Source organism: Rhineura floridana, chromosome 9 (genome assembly GCF_030035675.1).
Source record: "Rhineura floridana isolate rRhiFlo1 chromosome 9, rRhiFlo1.hap2, whole genome shotgun sequence".
Lineage (NCBI taxonomy): Eukaryota > Metazoa > Chordata > Lepidosauria > Squamata > Rhineuridae > Rhineura > Rhineura floridana.
In genome coordinates this window covers 67,258,666-67,277,161 of record NC_084488.1, presented here as the reverse complement: position 1 = coordinate 67,277,161, position 18,496 = coordinate 67,258,666, and the positions used below count along the sequence as shown (strand labels likewise).

Here is an 18,496-nt window from a genome sequence, read left to right as displayed (position 1 = left end):
TATTGTATTACATGTTCTGATTTCTTGCTAATCAATTTTCTTCCAGGAAATTTTAGATATGGAGGAAGTAATCAAGAGCAATAACAAAAACTGCTTTTTGTTCCTTTTATTTTTTAGGAAACATAAACACAACTGCTTTTGCCTTCATGAGGTTGTAAGTGGCCTGAGGCAACCTGTTGGAGCAATACACTGTGGAGATGGATCCCAGCGCTTGTTCATCCTTGAGAAAGAGGGCTATATAAAGATTTTCACACCTGAAGGGGATATAATCAAGGAGCCATTTCTGGACATACACAAGCTTGTTCAAAGTGGAATAAAGGTTTGAGTTCTTTTTATTTATCATTGACTGCCTTTTCAAATGTATTCACTACATTACATTTTCTACAACTTCAAGTTTTGTTTGTTTTTCGATTTAAAAAAAGAAAATAGTATGCAAATATTTAAAAAGGAGAGTTCCAGCTTACCAAGGAAGAGATAAATCATATCTCCTTTTTCTCTTTGTGGTCCCAACCCAATGAACTTTCATCATGCTTACAATTCATTGAACTTATAGCTCAATAGGCTCAATAGCCATAGCTCCAGTGGTAGGGCTTACGCTTTGCATGTCTAGGGTTTTGTGTTCAGTCTTTAGCATTGCCAGTTAGCAAAGGAGCTCAGGTAGCAGGGCTGGAGAAAGCCCAGGCCCTGAGAACTTGGAGAACTGCTGCCAGACCGAGAAGGTACTAAGCTGGACGCATCATGATGTGATTCAGTATAAGTCTTCATATAATAAAATGTTTAACTCTTTCTGCATTGACTCCTAAAATTTAAAGCTTTTTATATTTGTTCTTTCTCACATAATTATGTGCATAACATTATGACCACAATTAAATAATTTGGACCCAGCTCTCATTTCATTCCTGTCAAGATTGTGGGTCTTTATAGATGATTTCTCTGGAAGCGGTTTTGGCCCTCCTCCAGAGAGTCATTTCTTAACACCTAATGTTGCAAGCCATTCTGATTGTTGAAGGGGAAGTTCCTACTGCATCAGCTATTTAAGGGGACTGCTCTTCCTCGGCCTTTTGATGCATCCATAATATGATGAAACTATGCTCTGTTCTCCATTGTAAACTATACATTGTATGGACTTTTTTTCTAACCCTGAATACATGTTGCACAACATTCTCCTAGAAATCATAGAATTGTAGAGTTGGAAGGAGCCTATAAGGCCATCGAGTCCAACCTCTGGCTCAATGCAGGATTCCAAATTAAAGCATACAATCCAAATAGAAGAATGCATTAAAATTCCCTAACCCTCTTAGGAGAAAATTCATTTTGCATGCAGAGATTAGGGCATTCATCTGTGTACAGTAGAAACGTTCATTAAAAGAAATGCAAATATTTTAGTTAAATTAACTGACGCTAAACTATGCTGCAGAGGTTCAACACAGATGTGGAGAGAATTTAGAAGAATGTTCTACTTTTTCAAGCTGGTTCTTGAATTGACTAGATTTTTAAAAACTCTTATCTTTTTCAAGCTCTTGAAGAAAATGTTTTTCTCCAAAAAGTGTTGAGTTACAATACAGTGTATTGCATCATTGAGCTCTGGAGCCTGTTCTCCTTTTGGTTTTGGTCATTTGAGGTGCTTGTTTCCCTTTTTTTGTTGCTACTTTAAACACAAAATGGTATTTCAGTTCTGTGATTAGACAGTGTAAAAAATTACTTTACAGAATAGTAATTCTTATATTCATGATGATAATCAAACCACATGAATGTGCATCTTTATTAAATCTGGTCTCAATTTTTGTGATTGTCTAGCTATGTACAGTTCAGATTTGGTAGCAGGGAATCCATACTAAACATGTCCTAATGAGCAGGCCTCTGTCCTACTAAAATCCCCCTGTTGGTCTATCTTGCTGGGTAATCAGGGTAGGGTTGCCAGGTCGGAGCCATCCAAAAACCTGAGAAAATGGGGGTGGGCCCTAGTGACATCACAGGGCGGGCCCTAGTGACATCATGGGGCAGGCCCTAGTGACATCACGGGGCAGGCCCTAGTGACGTCACGGGGCGGGCCCTAGTGATATCATTAAGCATGATACATTGTATCAACCACAGTTGCTTGGAGCATGCCATTCAAAAAAAATTCTCTGGAGATTAATATAGAAATCTTACCTAAAATAGGGTGTAAAATAAGGTCATTCTTTCTCACAAGCTTAGGGTGATGCAAAATGGAAATGGACTGCCTTCAAGTTGATCCCAGATAGGGTCTTCATGGTAAGCAGTATTCAGACAGAGGTGGTTTACTATTGCCTTCCTCTGAGTCTGAGAGGCAGTGACTGGCCCAAGGTCACCCAGTGAGCTTCATGGCTGTGTGGGGATTTGAACCCTGGTCTCCCAAGTCACAGTTCAACACCTTTAGGGAACATTTAATCTAGCTTCCTTGCTTCTGGCAAGAAGGGTTTACGTGCCCTCAGGCCAGGCCATTATTGGAAGAAAGGAGCCTAGTGTTGCAGAGATGTTAGATGGGAGCACAGATGGATGCTCCTGAAGGCAGCAATTATAAACATGCTTATTAAGGAACTAAGCCCCATAGAACTCAACAGGACTTACTTCTGAGTAGATAGTTTGGATTGTGCTGTTAGTAATGCTTGACTAGGGATCCTCTGCAAAGACATCCATATCCAAGCAGGGTTGACAACCCCCTGCCTGGAATGCCCTGCCCTTATCTTTTAATGTGGCTGCTCCAAACTTCTTTACAGATTTGACCCTTCACTTCAGAAAGAGGTCTGAGAAATGTGTAAGAGAAAGAAGATTCTCTACCCTTTCTGTCTACTCTGTGGGGTGCTATAAACTCACTTGGACAGCCAATTCAATTCCAGTGAGTAATAATTGACAGAGAAAAAACACCCATGGTTTGGTCTACCTTCACAGGCAGCAGCTTGGGAACAACAACTGCAGCCACACTTTCAAATATGTGAATTCTCTTTTACCATTAGTGGGCAAAAAACAAACCATCATGCAACCAACAAGGCACATCATCAATGGGTTTTAGGGGTTTAGTTGACCACATGGAACCACTGTTGTTGCTTCTATGGATGTAAGGGAGGAGGGTCAAAGGTACATGAAATGCAAACAGAAAATGAAAAAAGACAGTGATGCTTCCCTAAATGCAATACCATACCAACCACAGCAACACATACCAAAGGGTCAGCGTAACCCTTCAACTTCTAGGTAGAACTCTTACTAGGACATTAGGGACATTTCTTGGGAGGTGCAGTTCTGATGCCTTCTAGTTTACTTGCTTCTGGCAAGAAGGGTTTACGTGCCCTCAGACTTGGCCATTATTGGAAGAAAGGAGTTTAGTGTTGCAGAGATGTTAGATGGGAGCACAGATAGATGCCCCTGAAGGCAGCAACTGTAAACATGCTTATTAAGGAACCAAGCCCCATAGAACTCAATAGGACTTACTTCTGAGTAGATACGGTTGCAGCCATGTTAAGGACAAGGGAGGATATTCTAGGCAAAACAGACAAATAATTGGGTGTCCGAACAAATTAAACCAGAACTATCACTAGAAGCTAAAATGATGAAACTGAGGTTATCATACTTTGGACACATAATGAGAAGACACGATTCACTAGAAAAGACAATAATGCTGGGAAAAACAGAAGGGAGTACAAAAAGAGGAAGGCCAAACAAGAGATGGATTGATTCCATAAAGGAAGCCACAGACCTGAACTTACAAGATCTGAACTAAATAGGACTTACTTCTGAGTAGATACGGTTGCAGCCATGTTAAGGACAAGGGAGGGCATTCTAGGCAAGCAGTTGGCAATCACAATTATACAATTATACAATTACCTCTAGTATTAAGGTAAAGGTAAAAATGTGACAGAAATAAAACCAATAGCACCAGGTTACAAACAATTTTTTTATTAACAAACACTATCTTTAAGAGAACAAAGGCAGGTTACCTCACCAATCAATCTAGTCCCAACTAGAGTAGAGACCCACTGAAGCAATGAAATTGCAGCTGGTTTTAGACATTTATCTCTCTTACAAAAGAGAAGTGGATGACATCCAAGGGATGTTTTCAACCATTATAAACAGTATTACTCTTTATAAAAGAAAAACAGAAAGAATGAACAAAGTGCTTTCACTGTAGGAACTGGTGTTAAATAACTAAACAGGCTGAGTTTAGAATTTGTACTTCTCATTTGAAACACAAGCTTTAAGCAACCTTTGTTCTTCCTTCACATATTTAAAAAACTCAGCACAGTTCATGCCAAAGTTTAATTTGACACAAAGCTCTGCTTTAACAAGGGAAGGTAACATACGGTTCCTGTTGTCAGTCCATACATTGCCCATTAGTGAAAACGCTCTCTCCACGAAAGCATTGCTTACTGGGATGGCAAACACTGCACTGACAACCTTCACCAGAATTCTTGATCTGATGCTCTTTAGCAACTGCACCCATTTCTCATCCAGAGGAAGATCAGATGTTCTGACCTCAGGCACAAACTTTTTAACCAGGCAAAGTTCATCAAAAAGTCCATCAACAGCCGAAGCTCTCTGGGAGGTTTACAGTAACTAAAAACATTAAAAACAAATATACAAATTTAAAACACATCTTTTAAAAACAATTTAAAACACAATTTAAAAAATTTAAAACAATTTATAAGCAAAAGTTATTATTAGACAAAAATTACTAAAGAAATTGAATATGGTTTATCAACAATGAGCATTTGACAGCTTTTATAGTAGTGTCAGTCTCACAATTAATCAGTATAGTTGTCTAAACAAGTCTACCTTCTGAGACTTTTGGAACTACATCATGCAAGAGACAAAAGTAGGGCACATACATTGACCATGGTGGGGGATGCTGAAGCTGAACTCAACATTACTGTTAATTTAACATGGATTCCACCTAGTTTGGAGTATGGTGAAACTCAGTGAGATCACATGGCAGGTAAGTAAACTGACTCCTTCCTTCCCTGGTCAATGAACAAATTGTTCAAGAAGCAGTGTATCATCATGTTTTGGGATGTTTTATTACAATGCCCAATACTAAGGTTGTAACCATATGTAACAACTACTTTTGAATAAAAGTGGAGAGGATTGAGGTGTATGTCATCCTATGTGCTAGCCTGCAGACTTAAAGATGTACTTTTAACTCGCCAACAATTAACTTTAGACCAGAAAAAGGTCGTTCAATTTACTTTTTTATGGTTAAAGTATGTAGAAACCGCAATTAAAAAATAAGAAAAAAAGGGGTGGGGGAATGTTGCCAAAGCCATATTGCTCTAATAAAATTATGGCTCTATAAAAATGCAGCTTTCAAACAGGCCAGTTTCTTTCTGTTTTGATAATTTTTTTTTTTTTACAATAATTTTTATTCAAATTTTCATAAAACATACAAAACAAAATCATAAAACATTCAAAGACAAAAAACAAAACAAAACAAAAATGATTAAACAAACAAACAAAAAAATAAAAATAAAATGTTGACTTCCCATTTGTCGCAGATCAAATCAGTTGTAGGTCTACAATACATAACAATCCTGTCTCTTAAATTATATTATAAAATCACTTTCCTCCAGTAGTTATCTTAATTAATCATCAAATCTCATAAACATTACTTTATTCTTTCCACAAAAAGTCAAAGAGAGGTTTCAATTCTTTAAGAAATACATCTATCAATTTTTCTCCAAATAAACATGTTGATTAATCCATCTCGTTAATAATAATAATAATCTTATTGTCATAACCATAGTCCAAATAAACATATCGATTAATCCATCTCATCAAAATCTGTTAGGTCCAATAATTTCAATAGCCATTATTCCATTATCCATATTAATTCCATCTTCCATCTTCAATAGTCCTGTTAAGTCCAGTAATTTCAGTGTCCAATCTTCCATTATCAGTATTCCATAATAATCTTGCTGTCATAGCCATAGTCATATAATAAGAGTCTGATGGGAATTTCCTCTATCCCAAATATTTTCTTGCCATCCATTCTGAATAAGTTGCTGAAATATTGTTGTGAAGTCATATCTGTGTTCTTCTTTTTTACAAAATGCACTGGCTCATCTCTTGAGAGTTTTTCCATTGTCACATGGCTGCAGTTAATTCCATAGATTTTCTCTATATCAAGCTCCATCACGTCATTCCAGTCCAGAAGATTATCCAAGCCATTGATAACTTTATCTCTAATATCTTCATTAATTTCTTCAGAGATAACGTTAAATTCCAAACAGTAGATTTTATTTCTAATATCCATAAACTCCAGATCTTTTTCCAATTCCACATTTGTTCCAATCTCCAGGGCTTGTATCTTCCCTTTATTTTTTCTTTTCTCATCTCTGATCTCATTCTCCTCTCTCACAGGATCCCCTATTTCTTTAAGCTCCTGCGGCATTTTGCTCAGTTCAATTTTCAGCTCCTTACTGCCCTGTCGCAGGGTTTGTTTCGTTATCTCAATCTCATCCATTATTTTCTGAAACATAATTACTTCCAGATTCTCAGCCACTTTCTTGATTGCCATTTTTAAAACCACGAAAACAAAACAAAACAAAAATAAAGAAGAACCACTTCTTATTTCAGCAACAATTGGGTTAATATTCCAGGCTTGATGACATCACAGTATAAACAGAGCAGCCTGCCTTATCTCTCTATGTTCAAGAACACAAAACAAATTTAGTTCCCAGCATCAAAACAGTTAGTGGCGTCGTGAAGAAGCAGATTTGTCAAAATAAAATAGACCAAAAAGAGAATAGTCCCAGACAATATAATATTCCTCGGAATAGAAATCCCTCTTCTGTTTATATCTTTAGAATGCACTTCCAGGACAGCTTTTTGCAATAGAAACAGAGATAAGCTGTTAATTTCGTGAATAACAGAGAAGAGTTATAGCTCACCCAGAAGTTCTTTAAAGCTGATTCATTTGACAAATCTCTTTTTGCTGCAACAATTTAAACCAAGTAAAAAAAATAATAGAAAGAAGGGTGCTTGCCTGTTAGTCCGTTTTCTCTTTGAAGAAAAGATAAACGTATCGCATTAATCAGATAGAGCTTGTTCGGAAGTCCGTCCGGCATTGCTGGCTGGACCTTTTCTCATAAATTAATGAAATCCAGTCCTCCCAACAAAAACAGGCTTTTGAGGTTGATCTCTACGTTTCTCCCTGCCCAGGAGAAATTTCATCAGTCAAAAAAAAATGTTCTGACTGATTTATATCTGAATAAGCTTCTTTTGAGGCAGGAGCCCGTCTCAAAAGCAGGCACAAGTGAAGTCACCCTTCCCGGAAGTCCTGTTTTGATAATTTTGAACATCTGACAGCTGGTAGTACACATGCTGTCATCATTCAGGGTTTGCAGACAGCAACAGATAACAGAAAGCTTTTTTTAAAAAAAAGAAGGGGAGAAGAAAACACAGACTATAGACTGTCTTGCAAAGTTTAATACATGAATTCAGATATGAAGCTAAAGTGGGGAATTCTACAGCCAGATTTAAATCTAACCTGGCAAGAAATAATTAAGTCCCTGGAGGATGGAAGCACTTAAAAACACACAGTAACACAAAGAGGAGAGAAGAACACAGGAGTCCTGCAGAAACAAATCCTTTCTGCCCTTAACTCTACTCTTCTTATGGCCCATGTATTTGTATGGAGGCAGCCCCGAGCTAACAAATCCCCAATTTTAGTTTAAGGCAAGGGTCAAGCACAGTAATACCCCAAGAAACATGCTTTCACCACCACGGCTCAGCCCAGAAATGAAGAAGTAAAGACAGTATCGCCGAGCATGTGCAAAGTTATTTCAATAAACAGCGCTTCAAGCACCTGAGATTAAGTTAAAGAGTTGCAGGTGCGAGAGTGTGACATCCAAACAGGCCCTCAAAGCCTTTCAGCACGCTTCCTTAACAGACGTACCAGAAGTGGGCCGGTCAGCCTACCTCCGAACAGGCTGAGCCTGCAGGCCTCCACGTCGGCCCTGTCTCGGCAGCGGTTGCTAGGAGATAGGTGTCGCAGCTTGTCAGCCTCAGCAGGAGCCGTGGAGGGCAGGCCGGGCCGGCTCCTTTTTAGCCCCGGAGCCGGTTCCTCTGCTCCGGAAAGGATGGCTGCCGGCTTCACCCCTCCTGCTGTGGGCACCCCTGGGTGGCAGCGGCCGCGATGGGCCCCCCCAGCAGCGCCAACAGCAGGAGGGGTGAAGCAGCCGGCCGTCCTTTCTGGAGCTGGAGAACCGGCTGGACTAAGGAGGAGGAGCCGCCCCGGCCTGCCCTCCACGGCTCCTGCACTGAGGCTGCCAGGCAGGCCGCAAGCCGCATGGGATGGGCCCCGGCCCCCGTCTTGGCCGGGGCTAAGAGGGAGCCGGCCCAGCCTGGGCTCCACTGCCACCCCACCACTCGCCTCAGTCCACCCACGGCAGCGGCCGCGGCCGCAATCGCGATCACGATTCCCCCCCACCAGAGACTTCAGCAGCCTGAGCCCCAGGGCGGGGAACTGGCTCCGGGCCGGCCGGGGCTAAGAAAGACGGAGCCAGGCCGGCCCAGCCTAGTCTCTGCTGCTGCCACCGCTCGCCTCCACCCACCCATGGGCCATCAGATCACCCTCACACGCCCGGGCCCCGGCCACCTGTATGTTCTCTCTGTGCGTGGTGGCAGGAGCGGGCAGGGGCTGCTGCTGGAGGAGTCCCTCCCTCACTGTGTCGGCTGCTCAAGTCCTGCCTGCGGCCTGCCTGCCTGAAATTGTAAAGAGCGGAAGTCGGCCAGCCGCAGCCCAACGTATGCGTGGTCAATCGCGCATGCGTGGCTGAGGGGGCCAATAAAAAGCCAGAGATCCACCTTTTAAACTGAAGTATAGCCGGAGGCCGGACACGGCCCCCTTTTGCCGGACTCTCCGGCAGATTGCCGGAGACCTGGCAAGCCTAAATCAGGGTAATGACATAATATTGCCACCTTGGGCTCCTGCTGGGAGGAAGGGTGGGATATAAATCAAATAATAAATAAATAAATATTGCACAGCTGGTATTAATCTGTCCCATTTTATGTATGTATTGCCTTATATTTAATAAGAAAGAACCAACATAACTTTAACATAAAAGACAAAAACAATCAAAGCGTTAAACATATTTTTAAAAAATGCAGACACAAAGAAAAAAAACAAAAACAAACCAAGTGTAAGACAGGTAAAAATAATTTCAGGTTGCAATCCTTTACACATTTACCCAGGAGTAAGTCTCATTATTTCTGAGTAGACATAGGCTTGTACTGTCAAACTCTTGTCACTAGATCTACTAGCTGAGAGAGTTGAGAGTGTCCTTGACAATGCCAGTTTTCCCCTTTAAAGAGATCTTTGTTCATTGCAGGCTAACATTCTGCCCCACTTGCATTCTGGATGTTGACAGAATCCGTGTTCCCAGTCTTGGGAGAGTTTTGACTTAAAACAACTTTAAAATATTAACTGATAAATAATGAATATTATATGGTGATCACAATGCCAGCTACAACATTCATGGGAACAGGGCCAGCTCCAGGCATGCTGGGGCCCTTGGGCACTAGCCTGCCCCAGGCCCCTCCGCTCCCCTTCTGTGATCCACGGCAGGAGCCATCCCCCCACTATCCCCTCACTTCACCTACCTTTCTCTGCTGTTTTTTGCGGCTGCATGCACTGCGCGCACAGGGTTGCCATCAATCAAGATGGCGGCCAAGGTTTCCGTAAGGGGCTGAAGCCTCTGCCACCATCTTGGTTGATGGCACACATGCACGCGCATTGCTACCATCAACCAAGATGGCGGCAGAGGCTTCAGCCCCTTATGGAAACCTCAGCCGCCATCTTGATTGATGGCAACCCTGCGCGCACTGCAAAAAAACAGCAGAGAGAAAGGTAGGTGAAGCAGGGGGATGGCGGGTGGCTCGGAAGCTCCTCCAGTCCTGCGATCTGTGGCTCTTGCCGTGGATTGTGGAAGGGGAGCGGAGGGGCCCCTCAGGGGCCCCTGTAGCTCCAGGGACCTTCGGGCTAGTGCCCCACCTGGCCGCCCTTTAGAACCGGCCCTGCATGGGAAATACTTAGGCTGTAGCTCTATACACACTTATTTAAGAATAAGCCCTATTGAGCATAGGATTGAGTTATTAGTCTGTAATTCAAAAACATGTCTGATATTTTTCCTTGTGCCCACTTAGATTTCCTTTACAGTGCTTCCCACTGCCTGATCCCCAACTGTTTCCAAAGATGTTTGGAGGTTTAGTAGAAGAAGTTTGGAGGTTTCCAAAGAAGTTAGGAGATCAACATAAGGGGGGAATTATTCTTGGTCTACCATGTGCACTATTTTTGCCTGCTTTTCCATTTAAGCAGCTCTCACACCAATTCCTCACATGTTTTTTAAATTCATGGCATTTCAAAGAGTTTAGAGATTTGGTGGGGAAAGTTATTTTGAGGAAATTTATCCAAATAACTCTGGAAAGTATTCTCAATATATTTTGGGCCTTTCAAATCTGAGATTCTTTGCCAGTCAGCTTTTACTGATGTGATTTAGGTTTTTATTGATCATAATTTATTAATCATAATTTATTAATTATAATACTGTGTTTTTAATCTGTATACTGCCTTCTGGATTTTATATGAAAGAGCAGGTTTATACACATATTAAATAAATAAATAACTCAGTTATTTACATGAGTAGACATATATTGGATTGTGCTAATTGTCCTTGAGGAGACTGATCCATAATACAGAAGTGCCTGTAGAATAGGGATGTGCTGTAATTCCTGCCAGTTCAGATTTGGTACTGAATTTTCCATTAATTGAATTATTCTCAATCACTGAGGATCAGATTTTAATGTAGCAAATTTCTGCAGCTATTTTTGAAAATAGACTTTTTTTAAAAAGCCTCTAAAACATCTATTAAAAGAATGATAGATATTTCCTTTTAAAATATTGATATCTTCAAAATACCAAAGTACCTATATTTCTTTCAAAATATTGATATTTACATAAAAATATAAATATTAATATCATTTTTTCCAAGTGAAAAAAACCAGATTGGTAAAAGCAGTATATTTCAAAATATTGATATTTACATAAAAATATAAATATTAATATCATTTTTTCCAAGTGAAAAAAACCAGATTGGTAAAAGCAGTGGTAAGTGGATACAGAACGAACTCAAGTTGATTCCAGCCTGTTAGGTCAATGGAATGCTTTTGAACCGGTATTGGCCAATGTGTTAGAGAATTTTTCTCCATTGGGATCTTTTGGTGGGGGTCCTTAAAAAATAATAATTTGAGGACACGGGCTTGAAGCAAAAAGGTAGGCCTTTAATCTTTACAAGCATATGCATATGCACATGCAGGGTCAGCCCCCAAGAAACATCCAGGAGAGACTGCACTGAGACACTGTGTGCAATCTCTTTTATAGAGTACAGTTACAGCATGTGACAGTGATTCACCAATCTCATGAGTTCCTGCCCACCCAACATCACAGTTCCTCTTCTCTACAATCGTTCCAAACCTATCAGAAAGTATTAGCTAACTCCAGTGGTGATTCCAAGATTCTATCAAGGACATTAATGTCTCCATTGTCCTACTGTCTCAAAAGACTAATGAATTTTGGGACTAGTTGGAACAGTTACTATTGTGAATATGCTTTCAAGCATACTTGGTACATTCCATTGTTTCATTGTTTCTGATGGGTCAGGCTGACTCACGTACACCTGGAAATATTTGGACAAGTTCCCTGAGTTAAGTTTGCCTCAACTCAGGGTGTTTGGGAATGTATAAGCACCCCCAGTTCTATTCCTTTGCCTTTAGGTTCTTATGTCCTTATACTTTCTCAGAAATCCCATTTCCTTACTTATAAAATATACAACTCATGAAACAGGATTTTGTTTAAAACCCCTGAGCTACATTGTGAAACCACACAGACTAAGGAAAAAACTGGATGACTCTGGCTAACTACTATCTTTCAGCCTCGGAGATATATAGAGGAGGCAGACCACCCCCTCTTTCTTAATGAAAACACCACCTTTTTCTTAATGAAAACACTTATAAAGTTGTAAAATCATAATAAAATTTCACTATTTCTCTTCATTAAAACTTCCAATACGTTTCATAATTTCCCCCCTAGGTGGAATTCTTGCTTTACCCAAGAATCAAACATTGGCAATCCCCACTTATTACATCAATCACAACTTCTCTCACAGGTCAAACGTTCCTCGATTCCAAACAATAGGGTAATTAATATCAGTCAGACATGTCCCGGCCGATCTGGCAAGAACCCAAGAGTTCAAACCAAGTTCATTTTGCCTGCTTCTGCTCACAGATCTGATTGAGGCCTATGGAAATTCAGGGTTCTCTTTGAGCCTGAATCTCAGGTCTCAATAGGCCTACAAGCCTATGCTTAACTTTTTTTGATTATAAAGCATATACCTTCTAATATCTATGATTATATATGTGTGGATATATAGAATTCCCCATTAAATGGACCCATCCCTACTACAGAATATATTTCAAGTGTAGTATGCATCTATATGGGAAAATATATATTATATAGTCAGATATTCATTGGCCTGTTGCATGTCTTCCACTGTTAGCATACATTTTACATGAATGGCATAGCAATCCTAGATACTGCTGACCATGGAGTGTTTCAGGGAGGTGGGGGTTGGGGGCACTGTGCTTCAGTGGTTATGCTCATGCCTATAGAGCCGTTTCAAAAATGTAGTTATGAGAAGCTATTGTTCGGCACCATGGGAACTGTTCTGTGGTGTTCTGCAGGATCCCATCTTGTACTCCATGCTATTTAACATCTATATGAAGCCACTGACAGCTATCAGCAGGAGATTTGGAGTGAAGTGCCATATGACAACCAGCTCTATCTCTCTGTTCCATCTTAATCAGGAGAGACAGTTCAAGTGTTGGACCAATGTGTCAAACATGGTGGGTTCACAGTGGCTAGCACCAAATTAACAGATAACAGATGCCGGCCAGACCATAAATCTGCTAGGCAGGAGGAACCAGGGGCCAGCCAGCGTGTTTACCATTTGGGAAGTGCTGAAGGAGGATGCAGGGGAGTCGAGTCCTTAAGGTAGTCCAAAGGTCCAGAAACCAAGAGATCCGATCAGGCAGTGCAGGGTTCAAGGCACGGGTCAACAGGGGAGCTGGAGCAATGTCTGCAGCAAGGCTTGATGTTGACTCTAGCAAGAAGTCTCCCTTTCCTTCCAGTCTTTTATGCTCAGCTTTCGAGGCCAGGTGCTTACAATCAGCCTGTGTTCTTGCGAGCTCTCCTGCTCCTTAATTGAGCTGATTGCCTTCGTTGCTGCAACACCTATTGGTGTCTTCTCTCTGCTGGGGAAGGGGCAGCCTTCCAGACTCTGACAGGCGGGCTCCCTCAGGGGCTTGCCCCTGGTCTGGTGAAGGATCCTGGGCTGTCTCCTTGCTTGGCCCCTCTCCTGGGTCTGCGGTATCCCATTCCTCTTCCTCCTCAGATGAGTCCTCTGAGGGGGGCAGGACACTATCCCCTGCCCCAGGGTCCTCCTGCCCCTGACCCTCTGGCCCTGGTTTGTCTGGGTAGTGAAGGTGGAACCAGCAGACCAGACTGGGGGCATGCAACTGAGACACATCTTCTCAGGATCTTTTGTCTGGGCCATATCCCTTCCAGTCTATCAGATACTGGAGCCGGCCCTGATGCCTGTGGGCATCCATGATTTGGGACACTCCAAACTCCTCCCTCCCATCAACATTGACAGGGGTGGAGGCTGCAGCCAAGCACTCAAGGGGTGAGGTGGGTGGGCTGGACTGAGCAATGACTGATGGAACCCTGGATGGATACCCAGGGATGCCAGGAGCTGCAACTGGAAAACCACTTGGTTAATCTGGCAGGTGAACAGGAAGAGGGAGATGTGTCATGCATCTAGCTTCCGGGTCGGCCCCCACAAGTACTTGGTGGAGAGCCACACCTGGTCCCCTACTTTCAATGGAGGGCCAGGCTGGCGATGACAGTCTGCAAAGTGTTTGTATGCTTCCTTTGCCTGGTCTAATTGGCTTTTCAGGACTGCCTGTATGGCCCATAATTCTTGCAGCATGAGAGCTGCGGCAGGGACTGGCAAGGGAGCCAAGACTGATGGGAAAAACCAGGGGTGATAGCCATAAGTCACAAAGAATGGGGTTTGTTGTGTGGATGCATGCAGAGAGTTGTTATATGCAAATTCTGCCAGCAGCAGCAGATCCACCCAATTGTCCTTCTGGAAGCTGGTATAGCATCACAAGTATTGCTCCACTGTAGCATTTGTACATTCTGTCTGACCATCTGTTTGAGGATGATGGGCCGAGGACAAATGGAGCTGGACATCTAGGGTTCGAAACAGGGCTTGCCAAAATTGGGAGGTGAACTGGGCTCCACAGTCCAACATCAGATGATCTGGAAGGCCATGCAGATGGAATACCTGGGCAAGAAACATCCAGGCAGTCTCGGGAGCTGAGGGAAGTCTGGTACATAGGAAGAAGTGGGCCATCTTAGTAAACAGGTCTACCACTACCAGGATAGTAGTCATTCCTCTGGAGGCAGGCAAATCTGTGATGAAATTCAGGGAGATCAACCTCCAGGATCCTGGGGGAGTCAGGAGTGGAAGCAGGGGCCCCAGTGGCTTCCCAGGGCGGCCCTTTGCCCGCTGGCAGGTATCACAAGCGGCTACTCAGTCCTTGATGTCCACATGAACTCAGGGCCAGCAGAACTCTCATAAGACTAGGTGGAGGGTCTTGTAGGTTCCGAAGTGCCCGGATGGCCAGCTGTCATGACACATGCACAGCACCTCTCCTCTTAGGACCCCTGTGGGCATATATAACCAGTTGTGGTGGTACAAGGTGCCATGGTGTAGTGAGAGTGGACTAGCTGTAGCTGGGGTTCCCAACGGGAGTCCTTGCAAGTGCTTCGGCACATACGGATCCTTCTGCTGGTGTTCTCTTACCCAGTCCAGTAGGGATTGGGGTTGCTGGGAGGCTGCAAAATTTTCTGGACATAGGATGGGGCGTAGGGGAACCTGGCTTGACTCAGTATGGTACTCTGGTTTGTGGGAGAGTACATCTGCATGTTTATTCTGATGGCCAGGAAAGTAGGAGATGGTGAAATTGAACCGGAAACAGAAAAGGGACCACCAGATCTGGCGCTGATTCAACTGCCGGACAATCTGCAAGTATTCTAGGTTCTGATGATCCATCCGTACTTGCACCGGATGACGTGCCCCTTCTAGGTGGTGGCACCACGTCTCAAAAGCCACCTTGATTGCTAGCAGCTCCTTTTCCCAAATAGTATAGTTCTTCTCTGAAGAGTTGAGTTTCCGGGAATGAAACCCACATGGGAGCAGAGTGTGTCGCTTGTCTGCTGGCTGCAGCAGTACTGCTGCTACAGCTTTGTCTGACGCATCTGCTTCCATGATGAAGGGACTAGCAGGGTCGGGCTGCTGGAGGATGGGCTCCAAGGTAAAGGCTTCCTTGAGGCAGTGAAATGCCTGCTGAGCCACATCAGTCCAGTGGAACTTATCTTTAGATCTGAGCAGATCTGAAATGAGCACAGTCAGCTTGGAGAAGTGAGAGATAACCGGCGATAATAATTGGCGAAGCCCAAGAAGGTTTGCACGTCATTGACGCAGCATGGGGGCTGCCATTCTAGGACAGTCTCCACCTTGGCCAGGTCTATCTGGATAGCAGAGGGGGACATACGGTGGCCCAAGAAGTTGAGTGGTCAGATCAAATTCACATTTTTCTAGCTTGGCGAACAGGTGGTGTTCCCTCAGACTCTGCAACACTGCTCAGACATGTTTCTTGTGTTCCTGGGGGTTTGGGGAATAGATGAGGATGTCATCCAGGTAAATCACCAGGAAGCAGTCAAGGAAGTCCCGGAAGACATGGTTCATAAAATGCTGGAAGACCGCTGGAGCATTGCACAGACCAAACAGCAACATGGTATACTCGAAATGTCGGTATCTGGTACGGAAGGCTGTCTTCCATTCATCCCCCTCCCGAATATGCACTAGGTTATAGGTCCCCTGCAGATCCAACTTTGTAAAGATTTGGGCCTCACATAACCGCTCCAGGAGTTCTGGGATCAGAGGCAACGGGTACCAATTCCCAACAGTGATCCGGTTAAGGGCCCGATAATCATTGCAAAGCCACAGCTCTCCACACTTCTTCTTTACAAACAACACTGGGGCAGCAGCTGGCAAAGTAGAGGGGTGGATAAAACCCTGGCGCAGGTTCTTATCAATGTATTGTTGGCAGCGGTGTAAAGAACTGCGTGTACCCAGAGGTCCAGTCCAACCCGAGAGATCACCCAAGAGGAGAAACCAACACACACGAGCCTTTAGTCTTAAGAGTCTTTTACTGACATTAATGGTAATACAGATGAGAATACTTTCCTAACACTACTAACACCCCCCACACCAAGCGGTTTTTGGTTTCAAGGCTTTATAGACAACAGAAGCTCTGTGCCAGCTGCACATCTGTCCTTGAGCTTTCTGAATGCCTTAACCCTTTCCTTGGCTTTCCTTGCTGTCTTTGTGGAAAACCAGACCACTAGACTTTCCAGCAGCCTACAGCTCCCACCTTTTCCATAAAGACATCATTTATTCACAGTTATATTCACAGTTTACAGTTATGACGATCTTGGCTTTATACATTCTAGGTACAATGTTTCACCATCATTTTTGTCAATGCACTTCCTTGTTTCTTGGCCCTTTACTGTGCCAATCTGAAACCTTTCAGGTGGTTTACCCAGATTTGCCCTTTCAGATCGCCTTAATGTTACCTGAGGCTCTGTTTCCTCTCTGCCTCTCTCATCTTCACTGGCAAGAGGTTGTTCCTCTTCTTCTTGTTTTATTCCTTGCTCACTCTCTTGTTCAGTATGTTCATGTCTGTGTGAGTTGCCTAGTTCAACATACTCAATGTTATCCCAATCCTGTTCCTGAACGTTAATGCTTCTACTAAGCACCACCCTTCTTTGATTTGGTATCCAGACACGGTAATAGGCATTCTGAAATCCCAGCACATGTCCTTTTTGTGCTCTGGGAGCCAGTTTCCCATGCCGTCTGCCCTTGGGAATGTGCACCCAGCACTTCGCCCCAAACCGTACAATGTGCTGTAATTTCGGTTTCTTGCCATTGAGCCTTTCATATGGCGACATGTGTATTGCTTTATGATATAGTCTATTTTGAATGTAGTTTGCGTACAGCATACACTCTCCCCAACAAGCATCTGTTAAATCAGAGTCTCTTAACATTGCTCTCGTTGCATCCTGCAATGTTCTATTTTTTCTCTCAGCTAGTCCGTTTTGAAACGGAGAAAATGGGTTGTAGACTCGTTAACATATACTGCTCCAATGATTTACTGGTGAACTCCCCACCTTGGTCAGAGCGTATCCGTCGGATCTTTATACCCTGTTGCACCTCAATCTTTTTCACAAATTGTTTCAATTTCCCCTCTGCTTCATCTTTAGAGTTCAACAAATATACAGTACAAAACCTGGTATAGTTATCAACAATAACTAGGAAATATTTGGCACCCCCTTGAGATCTTTGAAATGGTCCTGCAAGATCAATATGAATCATTTGATATGGTGCATTTGTGCTACTCTCCGCCTCTTTACATATGGGAGCAACTGTAGCCTTAGTTTGCTTACAGATATCACAATCCACATGTTTGTTACACTCTTGTAATGTTACATCCAAACTATTACTGGGTGTCTTCATTATTGTCCCATAATTAGCGTGACCAAGTTTTCTGTGCCATAGGTGAATGCATCTGTCATGAGGTTTCTTGTTTGCTATCATAGTAGCACATCCTGTGGGGTTCAGCTTTATGTAAAACAGTGCATTCTAGAGATACCCTCTCAAACAGGTTTCTCCCCCTTTCTTAATCTCACATGTCCCTTTTCTAAATGTTACTTCATGCCCCATTGCATTTAGTTTTGTAACAGACATGATATTGCTCTCTAAGACTGGTACATACAATACATCAGTCATTACAGTATTAAGGACATTTAACTTCACAGTTCCCCTCCCCAATACCTGTCTGTGCGTGCCATCTGCAAGCACAACATCCTCTTGCGTGGGAAGTGTGGTTTTGAACATTTCTATGTCCTTAATCATACTGTGGGTAGCTCCGGAGTCTACAACCCATTCAGTACAGTCTCTGTCCATTTGTCTCGAACTTGACACTTTTACGACTTGTACTTTCCGAGTCTTCCTCCCTTGTTCCTTTCGCTTCGCTGCACAGTCTCTTTGTAGATGATTACGTGAGCCACAGAAGTAGCAAGCCTTTAGTCCGAAAGACCTTGCTTCTGTGTCTTTGAAGTGTGGCTTTCTGCTGTCTCTCTGCTCCTTCCTCTCCCTTCCTCCTGCTTCTTGTCGTCTCTCCCATTCCTGGAGCAGCTTTCCGGATACGTACTCTACAGTCAGGCCCACGTTTGGCATTGCTTCTAACGAGCTCACGACCGGGTCCCAGGAAGAATTCAGTGAAGAGAGAATGATATAGA

General features: G+C 43.1%; 1 protein-coding gene across 2 annotated transcripts in view; it reads left to right on the top strand.

Annotated features, from left to right (window-relative positions):
• Positions 1 to 18,496, top strand: part of HHIP (hedgehog interacting protein) — a 182,015-nt gene that overhangs the window by 47,642 nt on the left and 115,877 nt on the right. For both annotated transcript variants that reach the window (XM_061583971.1, XM_061583972.1), the window contains exon 4: positions 118 to 319. In XM_061583971.1, coding sequence (XP_061439955.1) covers positions 118 to 319 — 202 coding nt within the window. The remainder of the gene's footprint in view (positions 1 to 117; positions 320 to 18,496) is intronic.